The 17,834-nt window shown below is 39.4% G+C and overlaps 1 protein-coding gene across 6 annotated transcripts in view; it reads left to right on the top strand.

Moving 5' to 3' along the window:
- The first annotated feature begins 834 nt into the window (after positions 1-834).
- The window catches only part of SEC24B (SEC24 homolog B, COPII coat complex component), a 50,726-nt gene continuing 33,726 nt past the window's right edge, over positions 835-17,834 (top strand). For 3 of the 6 annotated variants that reach the window (XR_011140879.1, XR_011140878.1, XM_068941875.1), the window contains exons 1-3: positions 837-1,148; positions 7,016-7,723; positions 12,963-13,142. Coding sequence is in view for 4 of the 6 variants with exons in the window: in XM_068941875.1 (XP_068797976.1) it covers positions 1,037-1,148; positions 7,016-7,723; positions 12,963-13,142 (1,000 nt within the window). In the remaining 2 variants the exon portion in view is untranslated. Of the gene's footprint in view, positions 1,149-1,292; positions 1,411-7,015; positions 7,724-12,962; positions 13,143-17,834 lie in introns of those variants that run through there. The other 3 variants (XM_068941873.1, XM_009689393.2, XM_009689392.2) reach the window with 3 other exon arrangements.

Genomic DNA, 17,834 nt, shown 5'->3' with positions numbered 1-17,834 from the left:
TACGTGTGAACAGGAGCGGACAGAAGAGGCTTACCAATGCTTTTCTTTCTGTATAGAGAATATATAGTATATATCCTATACAGAGACTGAAAAGCTTTGCCTTGTGTCACGAATCCAGTCACGCCGTCACACCTTGTCAAGGCCTGTCTGTACACGGAATATATAGTGCGCGCTCCACGTGCTGACAGAAAAGCCTTGCCTCATTTCACCCCGCCTCACCAAGGCTTTTCCGTCCGGATACGGACTATTTACGGCGGGAAAACCCTCGCTGCGCCTTGCGTCGCCTGCCTCACCTCATCGAGGCTTTTCCACCCGCACAGAGAATATATATTGCTTGTGTACGTTCCAGAACGCACACACTCCTAAACCCAGGCAGATGGTATATATTGTCTGTTGAGGCAGAGAAGCCTCAACCAGGCAAAGCGCTGTGAGGGGAGGCCTCTCCCTCCGCGCCTGCACACGCGCGGTAGCAGGCGCGTACCTCCCCGCCGCCCGTAGAGGCGGACGTGTCGGGCTGCACATCCTCGCCGGCGGCACGCGCTCCGCCCCACAGACAGCAGACTCTCCCCTCGCCTCACCACGGCTCTTCCCTCCGTCCCTAGCTGAACGCCGCCCCATCGTCTACACACCGCGAAGCCGCGCCAGCCCTTACCTCACGCTTCCCGCCGCGGACGGGGGCCGGCCGGCACCCACGCGCGGCCGCCGGCGGCAAGGGGGCGCCGCGCCGCCCGCCCGGCGCCAGGCGCCGCCAGGGGGCGCTGTGGGCGGCGGCGGCGGCGGCCGCCGCGCAGGCGTTAACGGCCGCGCAGGCGTTAACGGCCGCGGCGGCGGGGCTTGCTGGCCCTCGTGTCCGGCTGAGCCTCGCGGGGCCGGCCGCGCGCCCGGTCCGCGCACCCCCCCCACCACCACCACTTCCCCTGGCGTCAGGCCGCGGCCGGGCGGCAGCAGCAGGGGGAGGAGGAGGACGAGGAGAAGAAGAAGGAAGAGGAAGAGCAGGAGCGGCCACCGTCGCCGTGAGGAAGCGCAGCGAGGAGCCATGTCCGCGCCCGCCGGGCTGCCGCCGCGGCCCTCGGCCGGCGCGGCCGTCTACGCGGGCGGCCCTGGGGAGGCCGCCGCCCCGCAGGCCGGCGCGCTTGGCCGCCACAACGGTGAGAGGCGGCGGGCGGAGGGGCTGGGCGGGCCGCGGAGGCCGCCGCGGCCGGAGCGAGGCCCGGCGGGCGCGGGGGGGGGGGGGCTCGGTTCTCCCTGCGCGGGGCGGCGGGGACGCGTGTGCGGAGGGGAAGGGCGGCGGCGGGGCGGGCGGCGCCCGGCGCGGGCAGGGCCGCCCTGCCGAGCGTCCCCTGGGCCGCTGCCCCCGCCGGCCGAGTTAACTTTTGAGACCACGCAGTCTGCTCTAGCCTCGCCACACCGGTGAGTAAGTGGTGTTCACTATCTTATTTATTCTTTTATTATTGTTATTATTATTATTATTTTTCTTGGGTGTAAATCACCTTGACGCTTCAGAGCTTTCTCGGTTGGGAACTGCGTTTTGGGAAAGCTCTGCAGACATCAGGCACCTCGAGGCCTTGCCTTCTGCTCAGTGACACTTGCAGGTGTGCTGTAAACTGTGTCTCACTCGAGATGAGAGTGCTTGCGAGCTAAGAATAACTGTTTACGAACTTAAAAAGGAGTAGCTGGGCGGGTGTTCACAGAGCTGGAGCATGGGTCTTGAGCTGAATAAACAAGGCTGGACCACAGTCGTTATCGATGGGGAAACCTAGGAAATGTGGGTCACTCAAACACTGAGCTCGAGTACTTCAAAATCGCAAAACAGTGACTCGTTTTTCTTATTCAGCCACTTGAATACATATGAAGAGACACTGAAACTAGCAGCACTAGGAGTTCAAATATTTAACATACAGCTTCTCATTTTTAAATTGGTGACCCATAAAATCAGTTCTCTGCTATTACACATGGCTGCCATTTCAGAATACCTGTATCATCTTTGTCCCCACCTGATGTTGTTTTGGCATCTAAATTGGGCCTCTTGGTTGCATAGAGTTTTAGCTTCTATCCTGAAAGCCTTTGTTTTGCAAAAGGACTATTTTCTGCAGAAGGTGCTTCTGCACAGAGTAAAGACCTAAAAAACTCAACTTCTATTCATGTCCAAAGGGGTAGCTAGCAGCCACTTACGTGTCTATAAAATAGCTTTTGAGTCACTTTGCAGACAATGCAGAAGGTACTGGCGTAAATGAAAAGGAAGATCATTAGATGTTTGCTTTTAGGGAGAAACTAATGCATCGATTTTGTTCCCCCAAACGTTAGTATTGTAATACTGAGAATGAAGTTATTTACAAACCTCCAATATAAGTGGTTTTCAATAAAAACCAGTATGTTATCAATGCTCAGATAGTACATCATCAATAACCTGGAAATTTATTTCACAGAAGTAAATAGAAACTAAAATCATATATTCTCACTGTGTTTTTAGCTGAGCAATACATACATTTTAAAGAGCTGTTACTACTATTTATTATTTTAATTCAGTAGTTCCATGTTGCTGGTAATATACATACCAGTAATACAGCATACTTTAAGCTTTGTGGTAGATCTTTTCTGTGCAGAAAAAAATAAATATATATATATAATATTATATAATAAATATATTATTTTTATATATATGTATTTATAAAATTCTGAGATTCTTAGAGCAATCAGTAATAATCTTGCATTTTTAGTGTATGCCTTTCTAACTACCGAACTTATCTTTGGCTCTTAAGATGTTGTACAATCATGTATATTTTCTGATTTATAGGTAAAAACTTTGAATTTGTCGTTTGATGCGACTTAGCAATAGCATTCCAGAATTTTTAGAACAATGTAGCTGTTGTCTTTACCAATCTCCTGAAGTTATAACATAGGATTTGGGGCTTTTTTCTCTTATAATAGAAGGGGGTATAAATAGGACTACTAACAGAAAAAGACTGTGGTGGAAGTTTCCGTGCTGTCAGATAGAAACTAAATTTCACAAAGAAGATTGTCATTGCTCTTGAAAACTAGTTTTACATTGGTATAACAAAGGTTATATATAAGCTACTTCAGTTAACGTAGCTACTGCTTACTGCTGTGTCACTTGTATGTTTCTTTTCATAAAATCTGAATTTTTCAAATTAGACTTTTAAAATTATTGGAATCTGATGAAAGAGGGACTGTTTTTTCCCTCAAGAATTTAACCTGTTGCCTGTACAGTGATGTTAAAAAGGATACTTAGTTTTATGTATTTACTAGGATTTGTCCAGTCAGATGACCAAGTCCATCATTTGAGACCTGTGGGGAATTTAGCGTTAGTATAACTTCAAATTTAAAAAAAAACCAACTCCTTGCTTTTTGTTTGTATTTGAGTAGGTTTTTTTTTTGTCTCACACTGCTCCTACTGTGATCCTACACTGAAATCTAGTGTTCAGAGGAAGAAGACCTGTTTGGATTTTTGTTCATCAATCTGGGACTGACAAATACAGTATTTCTCTGAACAAAGTGTTACAAGTTTTAGAGATTATTATTGCAGTAGTATTGCAGGTGGCTTTATATATAAATGGAAAATGACTTATTTTTCCTAATGTCAGTCTAATAAAATGTTGATTGTTAAATCAATACTAAAAGATGATGCTTTTTTTCCAGTTGCCATAAAGAACTTCAACACTAACAATTTCATGCATTGAAATTTTCAACACTGAGAAGACGACTGTATTAAAGTCTCATGTTTCCCTAGAAGGTTTTTTTGTTTTGTTTTTTTAAGTGTTGCTTGCAAATGATTCTTAAGATACTCTTTGTGTGTGTACAGGCATTTGGGGATTGTCATTTTCATTATGAAGTGGCTTAGTTTATAAGGAAAATGATACTTATGTGATTCCTTACATTCATCTCTTTTTGCCTTGTTTTCCCTCCCTCTTCTAACTGTGGTTCTGTTGGATAGTTTCAGTTACCTTTGGTAAAGGGATAGAGGTCTTAAAGATATGAAAAATTTCTATATATTTTGTGAAAATGGGAAACTGGATGAATGAAGAAGGTTGATAGTAATTCCATCACTGACATGCTGTGAGAGCTCAACAGTGACTCAGTTTCCTGGGTTATTTGCTGGTCATTAAGGACATGTGAAGCTTACCTAGGCACAGTAGTGCTGCCCCGCCTTGTCCGTCATGTAAGGGATACATGAGGGAGCTGTGGCGAGTGTACTCTGTAGGAGGATAAAGGCATGTTACAAGTTGCAGAAAACTAAAAGGTATTCTGGGCTAGAAAGAAGAGTCATGTTGTATAGGATACATGGCAGGTAGGCAAATTACTGAGGTAAGAGAATGCGTGAACATAAGGAAAACACCTTGACACTAGAAAGCCAAGCTTCACTAGTTGCCGTTAGTATCCGTGTAACTGTTGACCAAATGCGATGGCTCCCTTTCCTTATAAAGTGAGGGTGCTTTTTGGGTGCATCTTAACGCCTGTGTATTTATACTGGGATAAAGCTGTTTCTTAGAAGAAAGAAAAATCTAGACTCAGTGCAAACATTGTAAGATTCTAATTTGTGTGTGGAAAGAGTTTCTCTGCTTTTATAGTAGTGGAGTTCTCACAGTACACCTTCTGTATGTAGATCTAGTTTTCAACTCCTCTCAGGTGAAAGAAGTTTTTTAAGGAGCTCTCAAGTGTGTTGAGAGGAAAGTATAGTACCTGAGCCATCAGCACAGATTGTGCAATTAATAGATTTTGAAATGACAATGTAATATATACCCAGATTGCCAGTGTTGAAAACTGTTCAATTATATAGCATCCTTAATAGCTTCAACTACTAATTATACTACAGAAATTACTTTCTATTCACATTGTGTATGATCAAATGGACGAAAAAATCACCAGGGAATAATCTTTCTTCTGTAATTCTAAGATTTGCTTTTAGAGGACCAGGACTTTAAAATCAAAAGATAATTTTTCTAATGTCAGGCGTGTCTTTCTTAGTAATTTCTTTGTGTGATTTATGCTTTCATGTTTCATAATTTAAAAACTAGGCATTTTTGTTCTTTTGTAGTAGGTGTTTCTACTTAAAATTGTGGATAAAGACACCTCAGGCCTTCTGTAAGGTGGAGAGTGGTATCTTAGATCGGTAATTTACTCTGTCTTTATTTATGTTTGTTTTTTTTAACAAGAGCTAAATGCTGCCAAAATTCATAAACTTATTTGATATGCAGCCTTTTATTTAGAAGTGAGGTGTTCCTAAACCAGTTTCTAAACTATACCTGATCTGTTATGCACTGTAGTAGAACATGCACAGAATTTTCAGATAAAAACGCCTTTTTGTGCCAGTTGAAGTGGCAAAACTGCTTTAAGCAGTTTGCTGTAACAGTCATTTATAAATTATTGATGTGTTTTTTGACTCTGTTCTTTCAGAGGCTTTCAAAAAAACAGGTCAACAGTTGGCTAAAGTTTCCCATAAGTGTAGTCTATCGTTGTTAGTATGACTCACTAATCCAAAATCATTTTCCTTTGAGATGGAAAAACTACAGTGCTTTATGGAACGGTTCCTACTTTTTCAAGAAAAGAGTGACTCAGAAGTAGAACATTATATGCTCTAGTTCTCAGAAGTGTTAGGATGTCAATCTTTTCTATTTATGTTTAAAAAAAAAAAAACAACTCCTTATGGTTTTTTTCCCAACTGCCTTTCTGTCTCTTGCCCCAACAATCCAAATTACTTGTGTTCATTTGTCAGCTTCTTTTTCTCCTACTTGACATTCTCTGTCGTAGTATGTGAAACTGCGCTTTCAGTTTTATCAGAAAGCTGTTTTGGACAGTATGTCCCTTGCTTAAAGGATTCTGTTCATAAATTCATTATTAAAATTGCCTTACGAGATAATCATAGAACATCTAGATGTTAATTTGGTAACAGTAACTTCTCAAAGTTGCGTTCTTCAACAAAAGTATGGACTGGATAAGTAATATTTATATCTTGTGATATAGTAATTATTAGAAGGAGAATCAACAGTTAGTATCACAGAGGCTATTTAGTTTGTGGATGGCACATCATCATGCTGTGTTTCTATTCACTGAGTTGCTGGGAAATAACATAGTAATTCAGCATCATGTAAACGGTAGGGTGTGATAATTTTAAGAGAGGAAATTATACAGGGAAATGTAGTTATGGTTCACAACAAAACAGGATTCTGGAAAAGAGCACCAGAAAGCCTCTGAGATTTACCATTGGTCAGTTTACATTAAAAAAAAAAAAAATATATATATATATATATATCGTTAACGTACAGTCTCTAGGAAACAAGTACCTGGACCTTTGCTTAAACAGTATGTAATTAACCGCTAATGTTGCAAGCTCGTTGCTGAAACAGTTGAGGTTATTTTCTCTGATATCGGCATACCTGATAAATATCAAGAAATAGAAACGAAGAAGTGCCATCTTAGATGCTTTGTGGTTTCCAAAAAATGACGTTTTCATAAAAAACATAAAACAAAAAGAACATGTAGGAAGAAGTTTGCTGCTCCTCACCACTTTATCTTGGTCACTGTGTGAAAGGTTTGTAAATACAGATACCTGCATTTTTATATAAAGACGGATTAGTGTGAGTAAAGCTTTTCATTGTCCATATTCAGTCAGATTCCTAAAGGGTACTGTTGTATTCAGACACTTGGAAGAACCAATTTGCTTATTATTGTTCACTCTTTGCTTAAACACTGATTTCCTAACGAGTTTTAAAAATACAAATGTGGTATGTAGGATCTTGGCTTGGAAACATATTTTTTAGATAATAGAAATAATCCGTTTTTCTGTTAGTTTTGTATCTGTGTACAAAGTACTTCAAACATTTGATTTTACATGTATTGTACTTGGATCATTCTGTTTTTTCCGCTGATGAGAATTGACCTCAAAGATAGGGAGAAGAAACAAGAAACGTACTGCTTGTTAGTTATAGTAGGTACAGAGTCCACCGGTGCTATTACCGGAGGCACCTTTAATGCATGTGATGTTTTCTGTTCATTTCAGGTCCTGTGCAGAGTCCGATGCAGTTCCCCTCTGGCTATGGCTTACATCCTCCAGACTATAGCGTGCCCTCAGGACACTCTTCACAAGTGCCCGATAAAGCTGTCTCTCCATATTTGAATAATCAGTATAGAGCCAGTTACCACTCTACTTACTATTCAGCACCAGCACAAAATGTTCTGGTACCTTCTGTGGGTACCAACATGTTGAATGCACAGGAATCACAGCAATTACACAACACAACTTCTCCCCAGACAGCAAGGTCAACAGAAGGACTTACTCACGGAGCAATATCATCTGCATCCTACTTGCATACCAGTGCTCTACAGTCATATTCAGCATTTGGTGATCACTACAGCACTTCTGTCAGCTCTTCAGTTGCACCTCAGGGATTTCCCCTTAATTCTGATCATTACACCATGCCTGCGGTTTCTAGCGCTATGTATCCTAATGTTTCCTATTCTTCTGCGGCTACTGACAGTGTATATGGGCAAATACATACCTCTCGGAGCCTACCTGATGTTGGACAGTTTAAACAGACAAATACATTTTCTAGCCAGAGTACAGCAGTACCTCCTTCACTTCAACAACATGTTCCCATGGGATATAATTCAGTGTTGCTGACTAGTTCATCTGCTCAGTCCGTTCAAGACAGCCTCAGTAGAAGTCTCACTGGATCGCTGGCTAAAGCAAACAACCAAATAAATACAGGTACAGTATAGTAAACTTCTGGATGTCTCTTGGAAACTTCAGAAATCACATGCTCCTGTTGCTTTATATTTATTCACTATATGAATTACTGCATCATAATTTTGACTTCTGTACTTACTCATCCTTAAAGCTTTTCTCATTTGTTTACCACAGACCTTATGGTAGCAGCTATTCATATCATTGATGGATATTTATTTCTTTTGAGAGATGCAGAAAAAGACGCTATTTGGGGGATGGTTTTAGTCTCCTTTGGAGTAGTTATAGTTTTACATAAATGGATTCAAAAGGGGAAATTTTCGTACAATTTTGAAGGGGTTTCTAATTTCTGAAATAATCTATTGATCACTGAAATTTTTTTTTTCTCTGGCTAGAGAATTATTTGAAGTCATGGTCTAAGTTGGTTCTTTAAATTTTATTTAAACAGGCATGCACTCTTCAAAAATTTAGGCTTCCACTTTTTTTGAAACTTTGGGCAATTGGGGCTTTTAGAAATCATTTTCAACTACTCTCTGAATGAGACAGGTATTTACATGCTTTTAACTGATTTTGTAAGCAATAACATGACGTTTTCAGTAGGGATATAGCAGTAGAGAATGAGGTGGTGGGAGGGGAATTTGTGGGCAAATATACTCGGCGCTTGCCAGTAGCTGCAACTTCTGCTTCATGGGAAAACTGGCTACAAGTCCATGGGGTAGGCAGTACTTTGTGGGAGGAACAGAAGTTAAGAGATGTGGGAGTGCTTCCGTGTTGAGACATCTTACTCTCTGCTATGAGGCAGTGGTCTCCAAGTAGTTTATGCAAAAAAAAAAATTCCAGTTGTGATACAGAAGAAAACTACTTTCCAGTTCCTTATGTCTATCTGTACTGGTAACGTTTCTGATTTCCTGCATTTTTGGCTTATGAACTGATAGACTAATAGTTTTCCTTTTGTGATGAGACAGATAATAGAGAACTGGCTCTGAGATAGCAAACCCCATGCCTTGTTGCATGGTGTACTGGATTGTGGAACTGATTTTTCTGGAAAGTAATTCTTTCTTTTTTTTTTCCAGCTGGATCAGTTTCCTGGCTTAAGTTCAGCGCACGAATGCTTCAGTATTTACTCACTGGGAGAGAGCAGATGAAGGCAGCAACCGTTAGCTAGGCTAAAGGGAGAGCAGGGTTATCTTATTGGCCGCTGTGGATTTGGTGGGCTCGAAGTATTGATCAAATAGCCTTAGTGCGACTTCACAGTAGTTTAAAACACTCAAGCCTGGACTGCCATGGTCCCACCGTTTCTCGAGTATTGGTGCAAGTACTTACTTGACTGCATTATGATATAGCTTAAGCAACTGATAGGTTGTATTGCCATATCTTAAACAATTAGATGTGAATTAATGAATTCCATTTGCACAAATAGGATTAGTAGTAAATGGCTCCCTCTTTAGTTAATACTAAAGAATGACATTCTTTATGAAGTTTGGGGCTAAACAGACTGCCTCCAATAATACCTGAATTTTAACATCGTTTGGCTAAAATATATCAAAAATTCAGTTGCTGCAGCACCTGGCTAACAAAAAAAAATATGCCAATAGCTCTTTGATACTGGAATAACTGAGTTGCTTTTTGGGGCACTGGCATACTTTGAGTCTCCCAGTGCAGTCTTAGTGTTTTCAGATGGAATAACTTTATATATAGTGTTTTTATTATTTTCAGTCCTGTTTTTAAAGAAAAAAAAAAGGGAGGGGGAGGTGGATCTCAAAAATGATTTGCCATTTTTTGTACATCTCTGGAAAGCTTTTGAATACAACTCATGCAGAATTTCAGGAGATGATGAATGATTCATAAGGAGGAATTTTTCAGAATATTTCTTCCTCCCCACTGTACCCTGTGAAGGAAACAGTGCCTGTAGAAAGCAGTTACAATCTGTTCTGTGGATAGTTTTCAGCAAAACTTCTTGAAAAACTTTTAAGGTATACTGAAATTCCAAAATGCGCTTTCCAAGACTGTTCATGTGAAGATATTTTGAAATAATATTATACTACTAGACTAGGAGTACCAGTAAGACAGTTTATTGTCACTGCTGTTGTGCCCTGAAAGAGAAAGATCCTTATTCCCTTTTAAATTATAAATAAGCCAATCTTAGAAAGATTGGGTACTGAAAGATTAAGACAGGATATGGTCTTAATACATTTTTCAATAGCAGTGTTAGGTGCAGTTAGTGGACACTGTGAACTTTATATATGTTGAAAAGAGACCATTCTGTGTATAGAATCCTGTCATGTTTTTTAATAAAACTTGTAAAAACAGTGTTTTAGAAAGGCAGGCGTGACTCTTTCAGAAGCATGGTGACATCTGAATTATTTACCAGTTGGATCGAAAAACTTCTAAACGCTAGATTTCTAATGGCTTCTTTTTCCAATAAACCAATGAAATTGTAAGCGTAAGGTGTTGGTTAGCCCTAATGTTACTGAAGTCTATTAAAATCAGACCACTAGGCTGCTGTATGTCATGTACAAAGGACTTGGAACCAGGTTTTGTTGCAGCTTCAAAACTTTTGGCAGCCACTGTCTGAAATCATTAAAATATTTTCAATGAAGCTTGCTGAAATTTCATTAGAAGAAGGGAGGAAATTTATTTCAAGAAGAATGTTTTGTTGGAAGTGACTTCTTTTGATGTTTACCAACCAGTGAGAATCGTTTCCTTTATTTGCACTTGGAAGTATAAATAAAGTAGAATATGAATGTATAATTTGGGGTTTTCTGCTTGCTAGTTTAAACTAGTTTGATCTGGCAAAAAATGCCCTTTTCTGGTATTGATTTCTGTATTTCAGCAAAACAGTTTGTGCTGCGCTACAACAGTTTACTATACTATGTAAATATCACACAAACTACTGTGTTTACTTAGGCTTTTTATGTCAGTACTCTTATTTAATGTTTTTTCATGCTTCATCTTGATGCTCTCCAGCAGTGTGGATCCATGTGTTTTGTCAGCCAGGATGCTCAAATTTTACTCTAATCTTTTCTATCTTTGTTTTTTGCTGAGGAGAAAGAGAACTACTGAGGCTAAGAGGATGGGTTTCTTTGCTTCCTGGGTCTCGATTACGTTGCTCTAGTTGTAGGCAGTCTGCTTGAGCAGTAGACACTTTAATTTCTTTATCCCACGCACGTACTTCCCCTTATGTCAGATCAGGATCTAAAGTCCTTGCTGCCCCAGTTCTATAGGAATGTAGGCTATAATCCTGTAAATCGGCTAAGGTAGGTGTGGTTGGAGTAAGGGGAGAGGTCAGCAGCTGAGACAGAGTCATGGAGATAGGAGGCTGTTATTGCAATGAAGAATCTCACAGTAGAAATTGTGCTGTGCTGAAAAAAAAAATCAAGACAGCAGCTGTGTTACGTGAAAAGAGACAGTATTTGCATCTCTTCTGTAAGCTTGAGACGATGCCGCTGCATTGATGTGCCTTTTGGTTTTCATTTCTTAACGACTTTCCAAAACTTTCCTAAGTCACCAAATAAGGTTTAGTGTGTAATTTTGCTGGCTGAATTTCTATACACGGACAGAATAATATTTTTTGCTCACAGTTCATAAAGGTTCTTGTTTGTTTTTAACAATACATGTGAAGGATCACCATCATTTTGAAGGATACTTTGGATAACTTGCTTGAGAACAAGAATCTAGTACTTTGCAGGAAAGTAATTAATCTTCAGCTAATCCAAATGTAAATTGGTTTCAACTTTGAACATGTGACAGTGCAATATCGTAGCATTTAGCATGCTCTAAGACCAGTGCTCGATGTTACGGTGTTTTGCAAGCGTTGCTGTATTGACTTCAGATGTGGAAAACAGCATAAACAACTCTCTCTGCTACAGTACCCTTGTAAACACGCTAATGTTATGGGGAAAAAAACTTCCCTTGTCATCTCATAGCTTGCTTGAGGAAGCTGTGTGCCTAAATTAGGAAGAAAGTTTCTGCTGATCGGCGCTGGTGCTTCCATGGAGAGGTTACAAGGGCATTAATTTATAGCAGCATAGATTATAGCAAGCAAATTTCAGCAAAGAATGCTGTGTATATATACTTTGGAGAAGTATGTATTTTAATCTAGATTTAGATAATAAATTCTTACAAAAGCGGTATGCATGCTTAACAGTAGATTTGAATATCAAATGCATAACAGCTGGAAGTGCCATTAAGAGGGTGAAAAATGTGCCTTGTTGACTTCCAAGGTAAATTAGAACAACAGGATTGTTTTAAACCTCCTCCCCACCCTCTAAAAGAGACCTCAGCTTTCCCATAAAGTCCTCTCAAATATCAGCTGTAGTATTTAAGAAAAAGGCTGGGAGTGTACTAACTGCACTGTGTTATTTATCTATACACACAGAGATGCATATGCGTGTGTGTGTGGAGGAGGTAAAGTTAAAATTGCATGTGCATCCTCAAGTGAATTCTGTTACTTAAATTCTCTAAATGCAAACATCTAGATGTTGTTTTTGCTTAATTTCTGAATAGTGCTGGTCAAATCAATTCTTTTTTATTGTTGTATTTGTTTTAATAGTTTAGTCTATCAGCAGTTTTTTTTAAAGGAGTCATAATAAACAAAGGTGACTTTTAAAAACTAAATTGAAGTTATGTTGCCTTTTGACAGGAATTTCAAGTGGACTGCATTAAATCTCTCAAAGCACTAATTATACTTTTTTAAAGCAAATTATATCTAGTCTGGATGTTCAAAATGCTTCAGAAGTTCTTTAGAATGCTCAGGGTTGCTTGAAGCAGGTTGCTTGGGATATGAGTCTGAGAACTGAGGAGTAACAAATTGCAAAATGTCAAGTGTGTGAAGGAGGCAGAATACTGGTCAGCTACACAGCTGACTTGCAGGTTTCCTGCTTGTGGGAGGCATGCTGATAGGAAAATATCCCACATTGACTGTGTCCCTCTTATCTGGGAAGAGGAGGCTGTGGAAGTACAAAAAACCTGATAAAATTAACTTCTGCTTAGTCTTAATCTTACTACATCGTGCTTTCCATAGCATAAAAGGTTCGTGGATTTTTTTTTCTGTTAGTTGCCAGAGCAATCTATTCATTTTAATGGAATTTTAGCATTACAGAAATTTTATTTTAAAAATCCCATATATATTTGTTCGAAGATATCGCTTTGAAGTACTTTATTGTTTTTGTAGGTATTATGAGATCAAACATAACTGCTTGCGTTGTGGAATTGTCTGTGCAAATACGGATGAAGTGATCCTACCTTCTGATTTTGTTTTCAGGTGGCATTGATTCTGTACAGCCGGTGCGGTCTGTAAGCCAGAATGCTCAGTTTACCAAGCCTGGGGATGGAACAGCTACTTCCTCGATCTCATCTGTGAGGACACCTGTTCCAGGCCTTTCTCCAGAGCCAGGGTCTATGCCCTCGGTTACGCAGGCACCAGAGCCAGCCCTTCAGGAAGGTACTATAAGGGAATGGGGAAGTTAAAATGCAGACTTCTGCCCTGTTCCACATGCACATGCGTATACTGGAGGCTTTATAGCACTTCTTCTGCACTTGTCTGATTGAAGTACATCTTTTTTATCTTGTCAGGCTGCCTTAGTGTTCTTGTTTTGTACATCATCAGTTCTCTTCTGTCGTAGCTCTTCTATATGGGTTCCTTTGGCCGTACGTCTTTGGCCTGTCTGTCGTGTTGACCCTCTCATATCATCCCCTAAGAAGCCCTTCTTTTAGTTCCCTTATTTTTGAGAGGGTTGTTTGTTATTTTACCTTAAAAGAAGGTCTTGAAATCAGTCTGTATTGTAAAATCAGACGTGAACTAGCAATTTGGTAGTGCCAGCACTTAGTAACAGAATTATCTTGAGTATTTAGTTCCAACTGATGGAATTGTTTTCTTAATCTATAGTTCTAAGCTCCTGTGGAAAGCTGCTGTAGTTTCCTCCTACTTTCCTCTTGTAGGAAGGAAGAGGAACTCTAACAAAAACTTCTTGCTGTTCTAATGTTGGTAGCATGTTGACAAAGAATCAGTTGAGTCTTGAGCCTTCTTCATCCATGCTAGTTCTGCTCTGATACGTTATGACTTCCCTCTTAGTCTGTTAAATGTTACTCTATTTAGTATTTCTGATTGCATTTGTTGCTTTGATTTTTGCTGTTTTTTCTCTCGGAAATTTCAGAATTTTAAGTTCTTAAGAAAAATAGTTCTGTGTTTGAGATGCAAGTAGGCATTATTTGTTTCTAGAACAATAAAATACCTCTAGTATGTGAAGTATTTCTCAAAAGCACAGCGTTTGACTGTCACAGCATCATTTTTATCCTTAAATTTCAAAATCCTCTGATGTAAATGTCAATTCTTTTTTCTCCCAATTCTCCCTTTTTATTTTTCAGTGGGATGGGGAATGTAAAGAAATAACTTGCCTGTGAATCAGGCCTGTATTTCTTTAAAGACAAAGGTTCATTGCTAACAAGTCCTATGCATAGTGAAACTATAAGATTGTTTTAAGGGAAAAAGATAATCGAACAGTTTTGTAACAGTAGCTTGATTTTTAAACAGTTGTATGGTCAATTTTGGTACTGGTTAGAATTTGATTGTACTGTAGATGTGCTTGTTAGAAGCTTGTGTTGCTTCATCTTCCGAAGAAATAGCATAACTGTTTCAAATGAGAAAAAGGATTTTAGCTGATTAACTGTGATAGCTGTAATGTGCAAATATATTTTTCTTGCACTGATTGCTGTATAATGTGTGAACATTTGATACCTTGAACACAGATTTTTAGCTATTGTTAGCTCTGTGTGTTGTAGAGCAATATGTAGTTCAATGAAACCACCTTAAAACCAGGAATTTACATATGTCAGGAGTCTATAGATGAGTTCTCAGGAGTTTGCACTGATCTAGTTGTATTTATGTTAATGTAAATGTAATTAATGATAAATCCATGTATGTATCATCACACATTTAAATTTCTCTGATTATAGGATGATTTATTTCTGTTAGTGTTAGGAAACTTCACTCAGTTTTCCAGTTAGATTCATTTGAGGAGTCTGGAATACATAATGTACTCTTGTAATATTTTTTTTTATTAACAGATAAATGTGATAACTTTTTTTTTTTTTTACTAGATTAGCTTCTAGAAATAAAATCTACTGGATGGTTTTCTGGGTAGCTAGAGCTCCAAATAGTTTCCCATGCAAAGATTAAATGGACTAATTTTCATCTTGTGCTCGCTACATGCAAGCATTCTGGAACTACTGTAAAACCAGTCTGAATTAATTTTCAGAGTAGATATCATTGCTTAAGCTCATATGTGGGCATTCTGATACAGAATTAAAATATTCTAATTGTCTAGTTGACTCAGTTCTAACAGGAAAAAGCCTAAAATGAATTAAAACTTATTAAATCTTATATAAATATTCCGCTGATTTAATGCAGGTAGACTAATCAACTTGAAAATGACATCCTAGAGATGAACTTTGTGTGTTTGTCTTGTCCGAATATAATTAATAGACTCCCTTAGCATTTGTGTTGATGAGAGGAGCCGATAAGTAAATGAAAATAATTTAAAGCAAAGGAATTTAAGAATAGAGGAGAGGAGAGCTCATTTTGGAAAAACTATTATTTAGACTACTAAGGTCTTAATATGGTAGTAAAAGCATTTAAAATCTGAAGGTGATGGATAGAGAACTGGGCAAAGAACTTCAGAATATATTTTTTTTTTTAGCCTGTAGTTGCCACATTTTTATTTTTGGCAGGGCATCCATTATGAAACTTTAGCCACGTAAATGTATAATTTCCATTTTGGTTTTTCACAGTATGGGTAATTGATTCTTGAAATACCTAAATTGTTTGCTTACTTTGTAGACATATGAGTCCTTATCACATTTCATCCTTTTGCTTCCTCCCACCTACAGTCCTGTGTGTCTGTAAAATGTTGTGGGATAAAGCTTTAAAGTGTGGTTATATATTACAGGTGCACTGGTAACAGGGTTTGAAATTTGCATTCCAAGAAATCTTTGGCAATAATTTGACATTATATTATGCGGCTACATTTTAAGCCAGATCTGTGGTCGGATTTAAAATAAATATTGATCTTTCAAAACAAGTTTTTGCTGCTTTTAAGAATGGGAGGTTTTAACAAATTGTTGTCCGTGCTGTAACAGATATTAAGCAGAACTGATTTGCTACAGCAGAAATCATGATTAGGCATGTGGTGACACTTGCAGTTGCTGTTTTACCTACTCCTTCCCTTCAGTCGCTTTTTCTTTGCACTAGCATGCTGGTGGTGGTGGTGGGCAGTAACCCAGAATGGGAGGCTTATGTACCTTATCTTAGCCAGATCAGTTCCCTGATTTGTTCAGCTATTTGTGCTGCTGGACAGTTGTGCTAGCACAATACAGGAGCATCCTAAAGGCAGGGATTTATATGGCGGGGGGAAACCTATGCAAAGTTGTAAGGCTGAGAGTCTCAAACCAGTCCTTCCTCTGAAGGATTTGTAATGACATAGTTCATGATTGCTCAACTGTTGTGCTACTAGTGTTTCTCGCTTGCCCCCCCCCCCTTTTTTTTTTTCTTCTTGTGTTCATTCTGAACACATGCATCCTTCTTGTATGTGGTCAGTGACTGGAAGAGGTGGGGGGAGCTTTAGAAACTGGAGTCTTTGGAATGCTTTTGGGCGGGGGGGGGAACAAAGTAGCATAGTAGAAGTACTGATTCAGCCCTTCTCTCTCCCTTGCTTATCCTTGGAATATTTGCATTGGCCTGCCCTTTCCAGTTGTAATTCCAGCTGCCTTCTTCCTGTCTGCATGTATAGTATTTTTTTTAGAGATCTTTCTTTGTGCTCGCTCGCTCTGCCCAGTTTCTTTCAGTTGGGCTCTCGATCTGTATTACATTGCATCACTTATTTATATCCTGCCCCGCTCTTGTGACTTTTTCCTATCTAATGTTCATAATATGTTAATGACTTTAATTTGTTTCTTCCCCTTCATAACCATGTAGTTCTGTCCTTGGCAACTCTCCCAGACCCCCAAGCAAAGCCACGTTCTCTTCAGCCACAGTCTGTTTTGGGGCAGAGTATGGTTTTCTTGAGTCCTCCTTAGCTGATGCATCCAGTAACCTTAATAAAAGATGAGAATATATCTATTACTTGAGTATGTCCCACATCTTAGCAGTACAGAGAAACTAAACCATGGTGCCTTGGAGGCACTTGTATTGTTTCTGCGTCGTTGTGGCTATCATTTTCTGGAGAGGCTTGATTGGCATCATGAGCTTCCCCGTGGGAGAGCCAGAGCACGAGAGGAAGTGCAATACTGCCAGTCTTTTCTTGGGCTAAGCTCTGTATGACAGTTACAGCTTCCTAAGAAGTTATGGTGGTGTTTTGCTTTTTGTTTCCTTTTTACTTCCAGTTTGAATAGATGCTCTTCGGCTTGATTCTGTTAATTGCTTCTCTTAAATGAAATTGAAACGCTCCTCCTGGGTTTGATAACCTTTTTTAAAAAAGCCATGCAGCTAACAGCATGTTAGCCCATATTTTAAATAAAATAAAGATTAGTATAGTGTATTCAAAATGTGTATGGATTGTTGCTTTTTTTCATGGCTTCAGATTATGTGTAACTTGCCTACAGCACTTCTGTAGTGCTTAGTAGTGTTAAAATAAAGAGCACTAGTCTAATGATGACAGTGTTTCTACTGGAAAAATCCCAAGCTCTTCGAGTTTGAAAGAGTTAGGTTATTTTCCTCTTATAGCAGTCCATTGGATTGCTAAGTGGGAAGCAGTGGATGTGTGCACCTATTTAGGATGCCTTTGTGAGACCGTAAGTATATGTTCAAATCCTTTCTAACCCTGCCCTATGGCAAGAGAAGTTTAAGACTTCGTGGAAGGTCTTGAATTTGATCCATAGTCTTGCATATTAATTATAAGCCACTGCTGTGGGCTTTGCTGTGCATTTAAAAACGGTGTATTTTTCTGCTGCTCTTGTATATTGGTTACCTTTGTTTAGAATATTTATTGTAAGTATATACAATGATTAGGGTTTGTAGGTTGCTGTAGTAATAGTAGCTGAGTAGCTGAGCAGACCTTAGAAGTGGATAGTGTATTTAGGTGCTTAAATATGGATCTTTGAGTTGAGTTTAGGCATTAATTTAAAAATAATATTAATCCAG

The sequence above is a fragment of the Struthio camelus genome, chromosome 4 (genome assembly GCF_040807025.1).
Source record: "Struthio camelus isolate bStrCam1 chromosome 4, bStrCam1.hap1, whole genome shotgun sequence".
NCBI classification, from domain to species: Eukaryota; Metazoa; Chordata; class Aves; order Struthioniformes; family Struthionidae; genus Struthio; species Struthio camelus.
The sequence above is the reverse complement of the archived record's forward strand: the minus strand, read 5'-3'. Positions and strand labels throughout refer to the sequence as shown.